Source organism: Peromyscus eremicus, chromosome 5 (assembly GCF_949786415.1).
Source record: "Peromyscus eremicus chromosome 5, PerEre_H2_v1, whole genome shotgun sequence".
NCBI lineage: Eukaryota > Metazoa > Chordata > Mammalia > Rodentia > Cricetidae > Peromyscus > Peromyscus eremicus.
In genome coordinates this window covers 8,434,529-8,454,384 of record NC_081420.1, presented here as the reverse complement: position 1 = coordinate 8,454,384, position 19,856 = coordinate 8,434,529, and the positions used below count along the sequence as shown (strand labels likewise).

Genomic DNA, 19,856 nt, shown 5'->3' with positions numbered 1-19,856 from the left:
GTTGGAAATTGAACCCGGGTCTGGAAGAGCAGGCAGTGAGTACTCTTAACCATTTTCCTGGAACTCACTTGGTAGCCCAGGCTGGCCTCGAACTCACAGAGATCCGCCTGGCTCTGCCTCCCGAGTGGTGGGATTTAAAGGCGTGCGCCACCACCACCCGGCCTTTTTCTATTTTTATTTTCTGTTTTCTTGTAAGAAAGTGTATTTATGGAGCTGGAGAGATGCTCAGTGGTGGAAAGCACCTGCTGTTCTTTCAGAGGACCTGGATTCAATTTCTAGCATCCACGTGGCTCACAGCTGCCTGTAACTCCAGTTCTAGGGGATCTGATACCCGTTTCTGGTTGCATAGGTGCCTGCACACATGAGATGCACATACATATACTCAGGCATATGCATATGTACATAAATAAAGTAATTAAAAGTATGCAGTTAGCGGTGGGAGTCTGCTGGAAGTGAGGGATCTTTCCTTAGCCTTAGTAGCCGGCACTGCAGGGGTCTGCCACCATGTGTGGCCTAGTAGCTTTTCCTCTTCCTCAGAGTAAAAGGTAGTCAGTGTAAGAGCCCCTGAAGTTCTCCATGTCTGACTGCTTTGTTATGTCTCTGATCTTGTCCCATGGCACTCTCTTGAGTCTTGTCTTTTCTTTCCTCTTCTCTTTGGGACAAAGTCTCACTGTGTAGTCCTGGCTGGCCTGGAACTAACTCTGCTAGCTTCTGCCTCCTGAGTGCTGGGATTAAGTTGTGTGCTACTACACCTGGTGTGCTCTCTTTAACTTGTTTAACTATTCCTTGCTGCTATCCCTCCATGTGCCAGTTCAGATTCCTTCCCATGAGTTTACTCTTGTGCCGTTTGCCTGGAAGGTCTCCCCTGTATGTCCACATGGTTCCTGATTTTATTTTCTTCATGGGTCTCTAAAACTGTTACTTTATTAATGAGCTTTGCTAGTTGTCTGATATAAAATGTCAAACTTCTCATTTGCTCTTTTTTTTCTGAGCTGGTTGTCTCCTGTCCAGTACTTGACCCATTGTGCATTTCTTCATTTGCCTATGAGCTCTTCCTTGACCAGATATAAGCTGTCCTCTGGGAGCATAGCCTCTGCTTTTGACTGCTGAGCCGTCACGCCAGTCCTTTTTTTTGGTTTTTTGAGACGGTTTCTCTGTGTAGTTTTGGTGCCTGTCCTGGAACTCACTCTGTAGCCCAGGCTGGCCTTGAACTCACAGAGATCCGCCTGGCTCTGCCTCCCGAGTGCTGGCATTAAAGGCATGCGCCACCACCACCACCCGGCAACGCTAGTCCTTTTGACAGGGTTTTTTTCTTTGTAGCCCAGGCCTCAAACCCATGGGGATCCTCATGCCTCAGCCTCCCAAGTACTGTGCACGAATCACCATGTGTGGCATCCTTTCCAGTCTTCCCCTGTACATGTACTGTAGCGATATAGTTCATTTTCTCCTTCTAATTAAATATGTGTTTAAATTGCTGAGTCCCCCCCCCCCACCCCCCACACACATAGAAATAAAATACAAGCTGCTTACTAAGCTTAATTTTTGATTTGGTACTATTCTAGCCACTACCGCAAACGATCGGCATCGCGAGGACGTTCTGGAAGTCGGTCTAGGAGTCGCTCACCCTCTGACAAAAGAAGTAAACGTGGAGATGACAGACGTTCTAGGAGTAGAGAGAGAGATAGAAGGAGAGAGAGGTCTCGGAGTAGGGACAAAAGAAGATCACGGTCAAGGGACAGGAAGCGCCTGAGGTAAGACATTCATCTCTGAAGAACCAATCATCTTGGGGCCTTACTAGATAAGTTGGGCCTCTCCAAAGGTGTTCTGGTTTGGAATTTAGTGGCCCATTTGTAGGCCTCCTGCTTCCCCATTGTTTGATTAGACAGAGGCTTTGTCTTAAGCAATATTTTTAAGCTTAGAAATTTAGATTGTATTTTCTGAAATCCAGAGAGAACCCTTGAAGTCCCGAGAAAGACGGAAATGAGATAGTGTTTTGTTTATGGAGGTTTTATTTGATTCTGCTGGAGAGGCTGACCATCGCGTTGAGAGTACAGTGGAAAGAAACAGGAAGAGCCCTCTTTGCAGTTTGTTTTAAGCTACTTTAACGGCTGTTCTTAGATTTAAACTGGAAAAGCATTCATGACTTTTCATTTTACATTTACTTACGTATTTATTGACACTACTGTCAATAGTTACAACCCTCCTCTGAGTGAAATGCCTTTAAAACAGTTTTCCTTCCCCATTCATTTTTTTTTTCTTACTAAACCAGGAAAGCAAGACATAGTTAGACTGTAACTAGCTCTGTAGCCCAGGCTGGCCTGGAACTCACAGAGATCCGTCTGCCTCTGCCTCCCCAGTGCTGGGGTAAAGGGTGCATGCCACCATGACCCACAATTATTCATTTTTCTGTTTAAAGTGTTCTATCTTTGGGTAGTAGAAGCCAGTTAGGTTCCTTGGTTGTTCTGACATTTGATAACTTCCTTGCATGTTGATGTGACAAGATAGGTTGGAAGGTGAGAATACTTTGGTATTAATACCTGGTATTCTAGACAGATGGAGCATTTTGCCTAGTTCAGTTTCATATTCAGTGTCCACGGACAGTTTCCCACAGTTCAGTCAAGTATGTGTTAAGTGAATTGATTGTTTAACATTTTGATCTTTGAGTTTTGTTTTGTTTTGTTTTTGAGACAGGGTTTCTCTGTGTAGCTTTGGAACCTGTCCTAGAACTCGCTCTGTAGACCAGGCTGGCCTCAAACTCACAGAGATCCGCCTGCCTCTGCCCTTGAGTGCTGGGATCAAAGGTGTGTCCCATCACCACCCGGCGATCTTTGAGTTTTTATATGAAAATAAAATTGTAAGATTTTTAGATCAAGGATTTTGAGGCTGAGCATGGTTGTATGCACCTTTAATCTGAGCACTAGGGAGTCAGAGGCAGGTGGATCTCTTGTGTTCCAAGCCAGTGAGACTCAAAAAAAATTAAGAGTATATAGTGAATTTTCCGTGTTTTGTAGAGGATGGAAGTGGGATGTGTGGAGTTGGGGGTGTCTGCCCTTTGTCATGTAACTAGTGGCTCACAGGAAGAATATTGCCTCCTAATCTTCAGATTATGGTCTTGTAGCTCAGGTTCTTCGAATCTCCTTACTTGGGTTCCCCCACGTCTGGGATTAGGGTCTTGCACAGCTCAGGGAGTGCTCCAGTGCTGCTCTGCAGCCCCAGGCGAGGGCTGTCTGTGAGAATTGGCTTTGGTGCTATAGGTGGTAGATTTAAAGTATTTATTGTTACAACTTGTTATGTTTGTTAGCAGACATCGTTATGGAACGTGTATAGTCACGCTTCCATTCATCTTCATAAGAACTGGCTTTACTTGTGTCCAGTTTAGCTGAATTGGTAGCTAATTAAAAATGTTATCTACTGGTGAAATTATTAAGGCCACTCCACACTCCACATAGTTAAAAGGGAGGTTTATTTTGTGGGGTAACTTGCAAGTGAAGGGATAGGTAACAGGGTCTGGGAAAGGTGTAGTGCAGTCTGGCGGTGTTCTCTGGAGAACTCTGCTCGGTCTACCTCCAGCGTCCAGGGTCCAGGAACCAAGAGAGCCGGCACATCCGGATCTCGGGTCTTCAGGGTCCTCAGGATCCTCTCTTGGCGCCACCTTGTTGGCGTGACAGTTACCGAAGCCTCAGTGGGGGTTGGAACTTCCAGATCAAAGCTGAAATGGCTACCCACTACAGCTACCTCTAATAATGATCCTAATTTTAAGAAACTTTTTTTTTTTTTTTTTTGGTTTTTGGAGACAGGGTTTCTCTGTGTAGCTTTGCGCCTTTCCTGGAACTCACTTGGTAGCCCAGGCTGGCCTCGAACTCACAGAGATCCGCCTGGCTCTGCCTCCCGAGTGCTGGGATTAAAGGCGTGCGCCACCACCGCCCGGCAAGAAACTTTTTATTGCAGGACAGTCATAATCTGAAATAATAACTCCCTTTGGCCACAAAATAAATGAACTCTCCCTTTTAGGCGTTCCAGAAGTAGAGAACGAGACAGAAGCCGAGAGAGAAGAAGATCTCGGAGCCGAGATAGGAGGCGCTCAAGGAGTAGAAGCCGGGGTCGGCGATCCCGGTCCTCCAGTCCTGGCAGCAAAAGCAAGAAGGCTGAGAACAGGTAACCCTGTCATTGACCACATCTGCTGTCCAGTTCATACTCATCAGGAATTAGAGTTTGACTCTCGCTGTGAACTGTTGCCAGAACGTTTATTTATTGGATTATGGGGCTTATAATTCAGTTGGAGAATAGCAAATTGTACTGGTTTTAAACTCTACACTGTACTCTTATTTCGTATATATTATTAATGGTCAGAACTTTTGTAACCATCTTTGTGGGAATTCAGTGTCTTTTGTGGAGGCAGTGATGAATATTGAAGTGGGCATGCTGGTTGCCACGCTAGGCAAGCCCTCGCTATTCAGTTATGTCAGTTTCTGTTCCTTTGCAATTGTTTTCTTAGATGGTTAAGATATTTCTTAATAATGTATATGTACCTGTGTAGGTATGTGTTCATGAGTGTAGGTGCCAAAGGAGGCAGGAAGGCCTCAGATCCTCAGAGCTGGAGTTACAAGTGGTTGTGAGCCACCTGCTGGGGGTGCTGGGAATGGAACTCCTTTGCAAGAGCAGTGAGTGGACTTAACCACTGTGTCAACTCATTGCTGTTTGGAAAGTGTGGCCTTTGCTTGTGTAAGTTAAATGTGTATATTTCTTGTGATGCTGGTAACACTCAGGTGAAATGCCTCCTGTCAGACCGTGTGCTTGCTCTTCTCAGTCTCCTGTCACCGTCACTGCTTCTTCCCAGCAGCCAAGAACGTGGATGTGTTGACTTTTACTTGTTTACCCTTCCTGTTTTATTCTGTTGTTGTTGCCTCTCCCAGATTGTTTGTTTTACTTTTTAAGTTGTACTTTTATTTTACCAAGGCCAGTGTAATACTGTTGGGATTTCATGAAATAAAAAATAAACCTTAGTCCTAGTACTTGGGAGGCAGAGGCAGGGGGTTCTCTCTGTTTGAGATCAGTCTGGTCTGCATAAAGTTCCAGGACAATCAGGGCTCTGTAGAGAGAGCCTGTCTCAACAAAAAACAAAACAAAACAAAAAAAGGAAAAGGAAAGAAAGTGAAATGGAGGACTTATAGAATACTGAATTTTGTCTCTGTGGATGTTTTTGCCTGCATGTATCTGTCTGTACAGTGTGTGCATATCTGGTGCCCATGGATATCAGAAGAGGGTGCAGGATCCCTTAAAAAGAAAACCACGGGTGATTGTGAACTGACATATGGGTATTGGGATTCAAACCAGAGTCCTAGAAGAGCAGTTGGCGCTTTCAGCCACTCAGCCATCTCTCTAACCCCTGTTTTATCTCTTGACCTTGGTTATGGGAGTGTGGATATCTATTTTATGATGATTTCAAATTAATATTCCATTCTCTTGTCCTAACTTTTTTGTTGTTGTTGTTGTTTTTGTTTTTTGAGACAGGGTTTCTCTGTGTATTTTCGGTACCTGTCCTGTATCTCACTCTGTAGACCAGGCTGGCCTCGAACTCACAGATACTCACCTGGCTTTGCTTCCTGAGTGTTGGGATTAAAGGCATTCGCCACCACTGCCCAGCCTAACTTATTTATTTATTGAGGTAGGATCTTGCTATGCAGTCCTGGTTGGCCTGGTTGAAAAGTATTATTTCACTTTCTTAGCATTTTGTCTTGCTGGGTGAAGCCACTACTGACTTTTCTTTATTGTTTTACCACCTATGTGTACATCTTAGCTTACTTGGTTTTTAACTTCATGTGAATGGAGTTCTATGTTCTTTGTTCAGCATTGTTTGAGATGCGTCTGTGTTGCTTCTGTTTGTAGTCAAATGTTTCTCTCCCATCCGCCAGTTTCCAAATAACCACTCAGAGGCTTAATATTTATAAATGCTTGGCCGATAGCTTAGGCTTGTTACTAGCTAACTCTTACACTTAAATTAAGCCATAATTCTTATCTATGTTTAGCCACATGGTCTTGGTACCTTTTCTCAGTACGGCATTCTCATCTTGCTTCTCTGTGTTTGCCTGAAACTCTCTGACTCTGCCCTTCCTTTTCCCAGAATTCTCCTAGTCTGGCTCTCACACTCAATCTCTTCCTGCCCAGCTATTGGCCAATCACCTTTTTATTAGCCAGTGAGGGTAATACATATTCATAGTGTACAAAAAGATTGTTTCACAGCATCTGTCAGTAATTGTTTTGTTCCCGAATAGTGTTCTGTGGGATCACTATATCAGAACTTCCTGTTCTACTGAAGTAGATGTGTGGCTAGGCTTTGAGGGCCTTGAGCTCTTTTTTCTCATTTCCTTTTTCCTAGGATGTTGGCATCAAACCCCAAACCTTGTGCTTTATAGGCAGGTGTTTTGGGCCTGAGCTAAAGCTATGGCCTATGGCTTTTTAGACAGGGTCTTGGTATGTGTACCTCAGACTGGCCCTGAATTCCTGACCTCCTCCTGCAGCCTCCTGAATGCTGGTGAGTATCCATCCCTGTGTACTACTGCCCTAGCATACCTGCATGTGAGCTTTCGTAGGAAATAGATCTGGAAGTGAAACTGCTTGGCCATCGACACAGCTCTGCTTTTAACTAGGTGATGGCAAGTTGCTTTACAGAGAGTTTGTATTTCTACCCCACCACCAGTGTGAGAAATCTCTTGCTTCACACTTTTCCCATTGTCTAAAATTGCCAGTCTTTTATGTTTCTGTAAGTTGATCAGATAGATATTTAATAATATTCTGGTTTTTTTGTTACATTTTTTTTTTTCTTTTAAGAATTGGAAAGAAACCGGGCGGTGGTGGTACACGCCTTTAATCCCAGCACTTGGAAGGCAGAGGCAGGAGGATCTCTGTGAGTTTGAGGCCCTCCTGGGCTACAGAATGAGTTCCAGGAAAGGTGCAAAGCTACACAGAAACCCTGTCTTGGGGGGAAAAAAAAAAAAAAAAAAGAGTTGGAAAGAAGTTCATTACAGAGAGAAACTAAATACTCTTGTTGATTGTGGATTAGATGGCATATGCTTTTAATCCCCATGCTCAGGAGGCAGAGGCAGGTGGATCTTTGAGTTCAAGGCCAGCCTGGTCTACAGAGTTAGTTCCAAGACAGCCAGGGCTATACAGAGAAATCTGTCTCAAAAAGCCAAAAAACAAACCACTCACCCCACAAAAAAAAGTTGATTGTGGGCTTCTCAAGAGAGAGATGCCTTATTGTGGCTTTAATGTGCAACTTTCTGATTGCTATTGAGATTGGATATTTTTTGCATCTTTATCGGCCATTTGGTTTCTTTTCTGAAGTTCATGTTTATATCTTTTTTTTAAAACATTTATTTATGTGATTATACAGTATCCCGTCTGCATATGTCCCTGCATGTCATAAGAGGACACCAGATCTCATTATAGATTGTTGTGAGCCACCATGTGGTTGCTGGGAATTGAACTCATGACCTCTGGAAGAGCAGCCAGTACTCTTAACCTCTGAGCCATCTCTCCAGCCCTCATGTTCATATCTTATACAAATTTTTTATTACTATTTAATTTTTATATATACAAGTGTTTGCCTGCATGTGTGTATATGCCCCACTTGTGTGCCTTGTGCTGAGGTCAGAAGAGAGCATCAGATCCTCTGGAACTGGAGTTATACATTGTTTGGGTGCTGGGAACCAAACCCAGGATCTCTGTAAGAGCAACAGGTGCTCTTGATGATACCTCAACCTTCTCTCCATCTTTTTTTTTTTCCCCTCATTTTCTTTTTGGATGATTTCTCTTCTAAAATTTCATTTATAGGGATTCTTTTTATTTTTTTACTCCATAATGGTACTGGTTGATATTTTTTTGTCCAAAAGGCTTGGGACCAGAAGTGTTTTCGGGTTGAGACTTCCTTATTTTGTTATTTACTTATGTGTAATGAAAGCTGTCTTAGGAATGATGTCCACGTCTAGCCAAAGAATTGATTTTATGTTTTACGAGCATCTTGCACAGCCTGGAAGTAGGGTTTGTTGTTTGATTTTGTGCTGCTGCTGGAGCTTGGTCCAGTGCCATGCACAGGCTAAGCAGGTGCCCTCCTACTAAGCTACACCCCATCCCTCTGAAGGTAGTTTTATGCTGTATTTTTAGTGTGTATGCACAGTTACAACCTGGTGTGTGTAGTTAGATATAAAACTTCCTACTTGAGAGGTTATGTACACAAATTTCAGATTTTGGATTTCTGATTATGGCTTTTCAATTTGTGCTTGTGATAGACAGTGATTTTCGGAATTATAAGTCTGATTCAGGGTGTAGTGGCACACACACCTTTTTTAAAAAATTTTTTTTTAAATTTTTTTATGTTTTTTTGAGACAGGGTTTCTTTGGAGCCTGTCCTAGAACTTGCTCTATAGACCAGGCTGGCCTCGAACTCAGGGAGATCTGCCTGCCTCTGCTTCCCGAGTGCTGGGATTAAACGTGGCATTAAAGAGTGAGATCCAGGACAGGCACCAAAAAACTACCAAAACTACACAGAGGAAACCCTGTCTTGAAAAACAAAAATCCAAATGAAAATCTGACAACGGTAGCATAGGAAAAGAACATTATATTTCACCTAAACAAAGATTAACATACTAAATACAATTGTATATATATCTAAGTAGCATAATGAACAAATTGAGTTTATTTCAAGAAAGGAAAATTAGTTTAACATTAGAAAATCAGTGTGATACTCTGATTTAAGGAGAAAAGTCATTATTTAATCCAGAATAAAGTCTTTCTTTCTTTCTTTCTTTCTTTCTTTCTTTCTTTCTTTCTTTCCTTCCTTCCTTCCTTCCTTCCTTCCTTCCTTCCTTCCTTCCTTTCTTCCTTTCTATTTTTTTTTTTTTTTTTTTCTGAGATAGGGCTTCTCTGTGTAGCCCTGGCTATCCTGGAACTTGCTATGTAGACCAGGCTGGCCTCAAACTCAGAGAGATCTGCCTGCCTCTGTCTCTTGAGTGCTGGGATTAAAGGAGAGAGCCACCACTGCCCAGCCTTTTCTTTTTTTAAGTAAGTGTGTGTGTGTGTGTGTGTGTGTGTGTGTGTGTGTGTTGTATATGTGCATGTGTATCTACTTGCCTATGTGTGCACATGTAAAGACCAGTACTTTGATGTCTCCCTTAATGTTCCCCATCTTACTTATTTACTTTTTAAAATTTATTTATTATGTGTACAGTGTTCTGCCTGCATGTATGCCTGCACACCAGAAGAGGGCACCAGATCTCATTACAGGTGATTGTGAGCCACTATGTGGTTTCTGGGAATTGAACTCAGGACTTCTGGAAGAGCAGCCAGTACTCTTAATCACAGCCATCTCTCCAGTCTTCCATCTTATTTTTTAAGAGAGTGTCTTCCTGAATGTGGCCTGGAAGTTTCCAGTAAATTCCCAGAAACTTATGTCATGCCTAGCTTTCACCTGGGGGCTGTGGCTCCATACTCAGGTTCTCAGGCCTGTGCAGCAATCAGTTTACCTACTAAGCTGTCTTTCCAACCCATTTTATCAAATTTAATGTATCGATGCTTTTGAACTTCTTAGCAGACATGAATAGAAGGATATTTTACAAACTGATTGTAAGGTTAGCGATAGGGCTGAGTAGTGATGGCCCAGGTTAGCCCAGCCCCAAGCACCCAGGTTAATAAAGGTAGGCCAAGGTGTGTACTTGTAATCCCAGAGCTATGGAGGAGGCAGGCTTAGCAGAGGGTCTTGCTGGCCAGCCAGCCTAGTCTTGTCTCAACAAATAAGGTCAACGGCTCCCAAGGAATGCTACCCCCATTGTCCTTGGGACTCTACTACACATATGCTTGCACACACATGGACACATGGGTACACACACCCTACACTCATGAACACACATTAGAAATACAAAGGACGTAATCTGAAAAACAAGATTGGAAGACTCCTTGTGCCATGTCCATAAAGACATGTCATAAAGTCGCAGTCTCAGAAAGTTGCTTACAAAGTCTCGGTCAGTGTTATGTGTCTGCTTAGAGATGGGTAAATAGACCCGTGAAAGAACATAAGAGAGCCTGTGGGCAGCTGTGTACAGAGAACCATTTGGTAAGTGACAGGTGACACTGCAGTGTGTGGAGAAGTTCTTAAGATAAAGGCCCGAGGGACATTTGTTACTCTAATAAGATAGGAACACCTTCACTGTGTTCACAGAAAGCAGTCCTGGGCAGAATAAAGAGCAAATGACATGGCAGAAAAAAGTTAGCTGGTAATTCTTACAGTTTGTGTTTGGAGACCATCTTTTTCATCTCTGAGTATCTTTGTCAGATCTGAAAGGATGTCTAGAAATCACTCAGAAACACCAATCATGAACGGAATAGGAGAGAGTGGATATTTTTATTTTAGGTATTGAGTGTTTTGCCTGCATATATACGTGTCTGGATTTCACATACATATGGGACCTTGAGAGGCCAGAAGAGATCCCTTGCAACTGGTGTTAGCAGTGGTTGTATGCTCCATGTGGGTGCTGGGAACTGAACTTGGGTCTCTTCAAGAGCAGCAGTGCGCCTAACAGCTGAGCCAACTCTCTAGTCTGACGTTGACTAATTTTATATCATTAAAATTAAACCATTTTGTTATTAGAGGCATAAGTCAAATTGTAAGCCCATTGTAATTTTAGTATTATACAGACATGAATTATTGAAATTTTACAGTCCTGTCTAGATTTTGTAATTGTTTTTCTTAGACAAATTTCCAAATGTTTAATAATGTTTTCTATTAGTGCTAAAAGATTTACTTTTCTCATAGTCCAGGTATTTATTATTGGAATATGACATGTGCTGATTATTGAAGAAATAAGAAAATGAGATCCAGTCTGTTAATCTAAAATGAATATCATAGGACCTTGAGATGGCTCAGTGGTAAAGGTGCTTGCTGTTGAGGCTCGAGCTGACTGATCCCTGGTTCCCAGTGTAGGAGAGACATGACTCCTGCAAGTTGTTCCCTGACCTCCACAGGGGTTGTCACACGCACATACGTTACTAAGTAAATGTCATAAAGTGAGGAAGAAATGATTCTTGGATTTCCAATGATAGTGTCTTACTCTCTTTTGTTCTCTGGCAGGTCTAGGTCCAAAGAGAAGGCAGAAGGTGGGGACAGTTCCAAAGAGAAGAAGAAAGACAAAGATGACAAGGAGGATGAGAAGGAAAAGGACGCTGGGGTAGGTTCGAATCCAGACAGTTCTGTAATGGCAGGCTTGTTTTCACAACAGAATTCTTTCTTTTCTCTTTTTTCTCTTTTGGTTTTTTGAGACCGTGCAGCCCTGGCTGTCCTGGACAGCTTGTAGACCAGGCTGGCTTTGAAGTCACAGAGATTTGCCTGCCTCTGCCTCCTGAGTCCTTGGATTAAAGGCGTGCACCACCACCCCCTGGCAATAATTATTTCTTAATGATACTCTTTATCTTTATTTTTACTTTTAAGTAATTTATAACTAATATAAAATAAACAGGAAGATAAAAGTCTTGAATCCTGAAAAACATTTCGTATTTATGTTAATCTGTTTTTAATTAGGAAGTATGACCAATCCATGTAAATAGTACCGAATTGGCCTAAAAAGTATATACAAATTTAGACTGAAGAATTTAGGCATCATCGGCAGCAGTGGCGCCCACCTTTAATCCCAGCACTCGGGAGGCAGAGCCAGGCAGATCTCTGTGAGTTCGAGGCCAGCCTAATCTACAGAGTGAGATCCAGGACAGGCACCAAAAGTACGCAGAGAAACCCTGTCTTGAAAAACAAAAACAAAAACTAAAAAAAAGAGTTTAGGCATCTAGGACCAACACAGTGGTTTAGCTGGAAAAGCAGTTATCAGAGAAGCCCGGGGCCTGAGTCTGAACAAAGAACCCATGAGAAGGTGGGAAGAAGAGGGCAGATAGCGTGTTTTCTTTTGACTGTACACTCATACTGTGGCCTATTACAGACTTGAATGTGTAAATAAATGAAAAGGGTTAAGGCATACAATGGTGCACTTTTTCTTCCTTCCTTCTTTGCCAATGTGGGGATGTCAAAATTTATTTTCATCAATCTAATAGGACATAATTGATAATGGTATGGGTGTAGTTGGACTTTCTTTGGGCCACCAGCTCACAACAACATTGAGACTTTTTAATTATGAAAGCTTAGCCTTAGCTTAGGCTTTTTCCCAGCCAGCTCTTATAACTCAAATTTGTGTTCTGTCACTTGGCTTGGTTACCTCTCCTCTGTATAGTAAGCCTGACTTCTTCAGTGTCTTCACTGGTGTCCTGCCTCCCTTCTTCCCAGAGTCCTCTCTCTCCCGGAAGTCCCACCTATTCTTTTCCTGCCTATCTATTGGTTTTTTAGTTTTTTATTAAACTAATCAGAAGGCCTCTTAGGCAGAGATACATCTTTTTTTTTTCTTCGAGACAGGGTTTCTCTGTGTAGTTTTGGTGCCTGTCCTGAATCTCGCTCTGTAGACCAGGCTGGCCTCGAACTCACAGAGATCCATCCACCTTGCTCTGCCTCCCGAGTGCTGGGATTAAAGGCTTGCGCCACCACCTCCCGGCAACACACATCTTTACAGAATACAAAAAGATTATCCCACAACATACGTTTTTTGTTTTTGTTTTTTTTTTAAATTTTGGATTATTTTATGTGTATGTCTGTGTACCTCTAGTGTACCTGGTGCCTGCAGAGGCCAGAATAGAGTGCCAGATCTTCAGGGACTGGAGTTAACATGGTTATGAGTCACCATGTCGATGCTGGGAATCAAACAAGTTCTCTGGAAGAGTAGCCAGTGCTCTTAACCGCTGAGCCAACTCCCCAGCCCCATCTTCCGGGTTTCTTTACTAAAAGTGCTTTGTGTTCTGACTCTTCCTTCCTCTCTTTCCATCCCTCCTCTCCTCACTCTGTTTCTTTCTCAGAGTCTTGCTGTATATAGCTCAGGCTGGCCTGGAGCTAGCCCTAGCCTCCTGGGGCTACAGGTGCTAATGACCAAGTCTGGCTTTGTGATTCCCAAATATGTTTTAAATTATATTACGTTTTGTGGGACTTACACACATGGCATGCCATGACACAAGTCTCGCTAACTTCAAGAGTTAGTTCTCCACTTCACCATGTGAGTTATGGGGATTGAACAGATGATCGCTTTTGGCAGCAAGTGCCTTTGTCCCCTGAGCCATCCTGCGGGCCTTGCCCTAATAGAACAGGAGCATGGTATAAAGATGGGTGACGACTAAACCTGATTTGCATTTTGGAAAGTGTGCACACATCCATTTTTCTTTTTGAATATTTTGGAGAACTTACTTAGAAGCGCATGTGGAGTATACTTGCTAATTCTGATTTTGATTTTCCCTCCTTTTTCTTTTTTTCTTTCCCTCCCCAAAGAACTTTGACCAGAATAAACTGGAGGAAGAAATGAGAAAACGAAAAGAAAGAGTTGAAAAATGGCGAGAAGAACAGCGTAAAAAGGCCATGGAAAACATAGGGGAACTGAAGAAGGAAATTGAAGAAATGAAACAAGGGAAAAAGTGGAGTTTAGAAGATGACGATGGTATATTTGGGGTGTGGGGGCACTTTTTTAAAACATTGTGGCGAATAAGCAGAATGTTGTATTTACATTTTAGCATTTTCGCCCGTCCCCCGTCGAACTGAGGGTCAAAGCTTTGGGCGTGTGTATCAGATGCTCCAGCACTGAGCTGCTTTGGGTGTGTGTATCAGATGCTCCAGCACTGAGCTGCTTCCCTAGTTGCACTTGAATCAGTTCAGGCCTAGAATGTGAAGTGTGGTTCTTCACCGTACGTTCAGTGCTGATAGCCCTCACCACTGTCCTTTCCAGAGCTTTCTTCATCCCAGGTGGAAACTTCACCCACTGACGAGCTCACCGTCCGCCTCCACCAGCCCTTGTACCTTACTCTGCTTTCTGTCCTGGAGGAGAATCTGCCCATGTTCCTCACATTGCAGCCATACTGTTGGTGCCTTCTTGTGTCTGGCTGTTTAGTTTAGCATGCTGTCTTGAAGGTTCATTCATATTGTAGCATGCTCTACTTTCTTCTACATGGCTGAGTAATAACCCAGTATATGTACATGACTGAACTCTGCCTCCCAAGCACTGGAATTAAAGGCGTGGGCCATTATGCCTGGAAATGCTTTGTTTTCCTGTTTAAGACAGGGTTCCTTTTTCTAACCTAGGCAGGCCTTGAGTTTGTGATTTTTCCTCCTTCAGTCTCCCAAACATCGGGATTATGGCTTGTGCTACTGTGCCCAGTTTATGCCATGTTTTATCATCTACTCACTTGCTATTAGCTATTTGAGTTGTTTCTGCCATCTGTTTTTTATTGTGACTAATGTTCCTGTGAGCATTAGTATGCACAGAAATATTTGAGTTTCTGTTTACAACTTGTTCTTTTTTTTTTTTTTTTTGTAAATCTATTTACTTAGAAGTAGATTTGCTGGATTCATGGTAAGATTCTTGAAGTTTTAGATACAGGGTCTCACTGTGCTGTCTAAGCTTGCCAGGAGTTTCTGCACTCAAGTGACTCTTCCCTTAACCCTCTGAGTAGTTGGGACTGTAGGGGTAAGCCACTGTGCCTGGCCATATGGAGATTGTCCAAGGCCTCCTTCAATGGATGCTGTCTCCTACGAATCACTGATCTGACTTGAGAGCACACAGTTGTGCACTTAAGGAGTTCGCAGATGGAGCTAGTGCATTTGCTGCCCCTGTAACCGTTCATGAGAGTCAGCGCCCCCTGGTGGTTCCCCATCATCCAGAATTCCAGCTCCAGGGATTCAGCCCCTCCTCTGATCTTCACGAGCACCAAGGCACACGTGTGCACATACACGTTTGTCTTTAAAGAGATAAACACATCTCTAACTGTGTATGATTTAGGAGAGAAATACTTTCCTCCTGTTGCATGTTGTGCTTCTGAGCCTTGAACCTAGGGCTGAGCACGTACCATCAGAGCACTACCTTATACTCCAGCCCATCCCATTTCTGATTTTAGTGAGTGAAGATTGTGATATCTTACAGAAAATAGAGTTTTGATCCATTTTCGGTGACAGTTCCTTTCTCAGTTAGGATTTCTATTGCTGTGAAGAGACACCATGACCACGGCAACTCTTTTTTTTTTTTGGGGGGGGGGTGTTTCGAGAGGGTTTCTCTGTGTATTTTTGGTGCCTGTCCTGGATCTTGCTCTGTAGACCAGGCTGGCCTCGAACTCACAGAGATCTACCTGCCTCTGCTTCCTGAGTGCTGAGATTAAAAGCATGCACCACCTCCTGGCTTATTTATTTACTTATTTTTTGGTTTTCTTTTACCCCTCTTAAGTGATTTATTAGTATTTTTTTGCTCACTGCTACTTAACAGTAATTCATGCATTATTAGAAATGTAAGACCTTCCACGTGTGAGCACTTGGGCTGTGCCTAGGAGCGAATTATAACCCAGAAGAGGGACATTTGCACAGTGGGAAAAAAAAATTGATGGAAGTCATAGAATGGATATGGCATGTCTTCTCTTTAAAAAAATAATTGTAAAATTATTTGATGTGCTTGTGTGTGACTGCATTCACATGCTTACATACACACATGCAGAGGTCCGAGAACGGGTTCCAGGAGTCATTTCTCCTTCTACTGTGTGGGGTGTGGGTTGACCTGGTTGACAGGCTTGTGCAGCAAGAGCCTTCACCCACTGAGCCATCTCACTGGCTTCTATTTCCTGTGGTCAAAGAAAATACATTGTGCTCTTTTAGACGATGAAGATGACCCTGCAGAAGCCGAAAAGGAAGGGAATGAAATGGAGGGTGAGGAGTTGGACCCATTAGATGCCTACATGGAAGAAGTGAAAGAAGAAGTGAAGAAGTTTAACATGCGGAGCGTGAAAGGCGGCGCAGGAAATGAAAAGGTGTGTGGCTAGCTGCCTGGAGAGCCGGCCTTTGCCACTCTTGTCGCTCTGTTGACCTCAGCTCTAAGAAGTTAGTGGGGTCCCAGCGCTCACTCTGGAGGCATACGTAGAGGCAGGTGGATCTCTGCAAGTTCGAGGTCAGCCTGGTCTATATAATGAGTTCCAGGACAGCCAAGACTACACAGAAAAACCCTGTCTTGAAAAACAAACAACAACAAAAAACAAGTTTGTGGGGTTTTTTATGTTAAGTAATCATGAAGTGAAAAAGTAGGCTGTATTGCTGGGGTGGCGTCACACTTCTTTAATCGCAGCACTTGGAAGTTAGAGACAGGCAGATCTGTGTGAGTTTGAGGCCAGCCTGGTCTACAAAGGGCCAAGACAACCAGGGCTACACAGAGAAACCCTGTCTCAAAAAACCAAAAACCGAAAACAAACAAATTGTATAAACTTACATGTTATGCAGTCAGTTCTGTGTATGTGAGTGTATCTGTGAACTGTCGTGCAGACACATTGAAAAGTTCACACAAAACAAAAGCGAACCTTTCTTGGTCTTCCTAAAACTTAAACCAGTTTGTTAGTTTCAATTACATTTTGTGGTGTTTAACGTTGTCTTGTATCTGGTGTCCACATATTTTAAACTTTGTTTTTTATTTTACTTTTGCAAAATATTTTAATACTTTTTTTATTTTAGAAGTCTGGACCAACAGTCACAAAAGTTGTTACTGTGGTAACAACCAAAAAAGCAGTGGTAGATGCTGATAAGAAGAAGGGAGAGCTGATGGAGAATGACCAGGATGCCATGGAGGTGATTCCTCGTTTGGACTTGGTTTATGATCGTGTCCTAGGAGCATTTATTGCAAAGCATTGATGTTGGCATGCTTTGTAGTTAGCCACACAAACCATTATTGGGGCAAATTCTTGCTTCTCTCAGTAGTATAGTAGTAGTATGGCTGTGTTGTGTCCTGCTTTTCTATTCTGCTTTATCGGCTCATCTCAGGCATACAACACCAAGAAAAGGGAAGCAATAAAATGAATGATATTTCTTCCCATTATATAGTGTAAAGGTCTAGATAATGAAAACAATAAGAAAACTTTCATGATATTTCTCAGAGTCATATGAGGTTTGTGTTACTATTAAAACTTTGAATAAAGAAAAAGAGAAATTAAGTTGAGAAATTTTTAAGGCGTTGATTTATCTATGTTCAAAATTATGGACATTCTTACCTGAGATTTTTAGGTTATGCAATCTTAATTTTCCTGGAGTGGCAGGGAAACCTCGTGGATCAGTGTGTCGTAGATTGCATGCGAAGTGCCGCAGAGTGGTTCCTAAGTGGGGGGCTCTAAGAGAAGGGGGCTCTAAGAGAGGGGGCTCTAAGAGAGGGGCCTTTGACAGCCGGGATTCTTGTCCTCTGGCAGGGGAAATGAATAATGACTTTGCTTTTCTTCCTGGAAATTTAAGTATTCTTCAGAGGAGGAGGAAGTTGATCTTCAGACGGCCCTCACAGGCTACCAGACAAAACAGAGAAAACTTCTAGAACCAGTTGATCATGGAAAAATTGAATATGAACCATTCAGAAAAAATTTTTATGTTGAAGTTCCAGAACTAGCAAAAATGTCTCAGGAGGGTAAGCTGCTTCTGTTTGCTTGGTTATTTTGTGGTAGACTTAGGGGTGCCCTCCACTCCTCAGGGGCAGTGTACATAGGCCTGGGAGTTGGGAGATGTTTTAGGAAGTATTTTTAAAAAGAACAAAATGGATTTATTCACATAGTTGATGTTCTTACAGCTGAAAGTACTGTTCATGTCAGATTCAAACGAAATGTTTCTGTTGGCCTTGTTGGTGTTTGAGACAGTTGATGACTAACAGCCATCAGTCACTGTTGGTTAACTAAAGGCATCTGTGACACTCAGGCAGCAGGTGGTTGTGTGGCCAGGCAGTCCTTATTTTGTTGCAGTTGAAGAAAATATGAAAGCCAAAGTGTTGTACTTGGAGTATTTCCCATTATTCTTGATTTACTGCAGCAGTAATTCCTCTGTCTCTCTGAAGTCTAGTGTTTCTCTTGTAGTTCAGCGATGGGGTTTTATTAGATAGCTCTTAAAGAGAGGTGAGGATGTTTGACCTTTGACTGCCGAGTGAATGGAGGTAGATGGTACCAGCAGAAGAGTTTCTAACGGGGCTTTGTTTTCCAGAGGTGAATGTGTTTCGATTGGAGATGGAGGGCATTACAGTTAAAGGAAAAGGTTGTCCCAAACCAATTAAATCATGGGTCCAGTGTGGAATTTCCATGAAGATATTAAATTCCCTGAAAAAGTAAGTGGTTGATGGTTATGTACATTTTTCAGTGTCCTGCTAGCCCTTTCACACAAAAATCTCTGGATTTCAATTATATGCATAACTGAAAATTGTTTTCTTAGGTGAAGGGACCCATCCTAGGTAGTTGAGCATGCTAGGGAAGTATCCCACCACTGAGCTGCATCTTAGTCCCAGTCCTTTTTTAAGGAATTTGTAAATGTTTTTAATGAACTATAATGTAAATGTGGAGTTGACCATTTGGAGTATACAATCCAGTGGTATGTTTATGGATTTGTGCAACTATCTATTGTAGAACATTTTCATCACTCTGTAGACTCCCCTGTCCTTTATCAGTCTTCTCCCATCTCCTCCACCCTGGGCAACCAGAAGTGCACTTTCCACGTCTGTAGTTCGGCCCCACTGGACAGTATCCAGGTAGAATTATATAGTGTGTCCTCTTCTCTGACTACTTTTTATCTCTTGGTAAAAATCACTGTTTTCAGAGTTCCACGTTGTGGAATTTCTTAGTGCTTCATTCTTTTCATTGTCAATTTTTTAAAAACCATTTATTTATTTTAAAAATGTTTGTTTATGCTTTTTTTCCCCCAAGATAGTCTATGTAGCCCTGGCTGCTCTTGAACTCACTGTGTAGACCAGGCTGTCCTGGAACTCACAGATGTTCTGCCTCTGCCGCCTCAGTGCTGCGATTAAAGGTGTGTACCACCATGCTGGGCTTTTAAATATTATTTTTCATTTGTTTATTCCATGTATTTTATTTTGTGTCTGCATGCATGCTTGCTTGAGCACATGCACCATGGCATGTGCGTGGATGGAGGTTAGAGGCTAACTCTGGGGAGTCTAATTCATCTTACCACCTTGTGGGTTCCAGGTGTCTACTCAGGTTATCTGGCCTGTATGCAAGTACTCACTAAGCCATCTGCTAGCCCAGCCCTTGGCTTTTTCTGCTCTCCACCCAATAATATTTTATCAGGTGGATATATCACATTTAGAAGAGGTGATGTTAATGCTCAGGGGACTTAATGCTCATGATTCTTATATTGTGTTCTTTTTGTTTCTTTTTAAGGCATGGCTATGAGAAGCCCACACCAATCCAGACTCAAGCAATTCCTGCTATAATGTCTGGACGAGATTTGATTGGCATTGCCAAGACAGGAAGTGGAAAAACCATTGCCTTTCTTTTGCCCATGTTTAGACACATCATGGATCAGAGATCATTAGAAGAAGGAGAGGGGCCAATAGGTACATGTCTTCTCACCATGTGATTCTTAGATGTGCTTGTTGTAACATGAGAAAGACCTGATTCTTTAAGTTATTAATTATGATGATAAAGATGTCTTCATCTGCATTTCCTTTATCAATATGGCAGTTTGGGGCTGATTTCCCCTTATCAGCAGGTGGAATGAGAATCTTCAGAGCTCTGGAGTGACATCTAAGAAGTACAAAAATAAGGCTGGCACAGCTCAGTTTTAAAGCTCTGACCTGGCAGGTAGACCCCTCATGCATCTCTATTTATGTTGAGGTGTGTTCTCAGCCCAGTATCAGTGCATTATAAACTCAGTATAGGAGAAAGAGAAATGTAATTTCTAGGAGTCTTTTTTTTTTTTTTTTTTTTTTTGGTTTTTCAAGACA

The 19,856-nt window shown here is 42.4% G+C and overlaps 1 protein-coding gene across 1 annotated transcript in view; it reads left to right on the top strand.

The window, feature by feature from the left end:
- Positions 1–19,856, top strand: part of Ddx46 (DEAD-box helicase 46) — a 50,296-nt gene that overhangs the window by 3,229 nt on the left and 27,211 nt on the right. Inside the window, exons 2-10 of the mRNA XM_059262839.1 lie at positions 1,563–1,751; positions 4,012–4,155; positions 11,123–11,219; positions 13,403–13,568; positions 15,764–15,915; positions 16,607–16,720; positions 17,375–17,540; positions 18,104–18,224; positions 19,291–19,466. Of these exons, the coding sequence (XP_059118822.1) occupies positions 1,563–1,751; positions 4,012–4,155; positions 11,123–11,219; positions 13,403–13,568; positions 15,764–15,915; positions 16,607–16,720; positions 17,375–17,540; positions 18,104–18,224; positions 19,291–19,466 (1,325 nt within the window). The remainder of the gene's footprint in view (positions 1–1,562; positions 1,752–4,011; positions 4,156–11,122; positions 11,220–13,402; positions 13,569–15,763; positions 15,916–16,606; positions 16,721–17,374; positions 17,541–18,103; positions 18,225–19,290; positions 19,467–19,856) is intronic.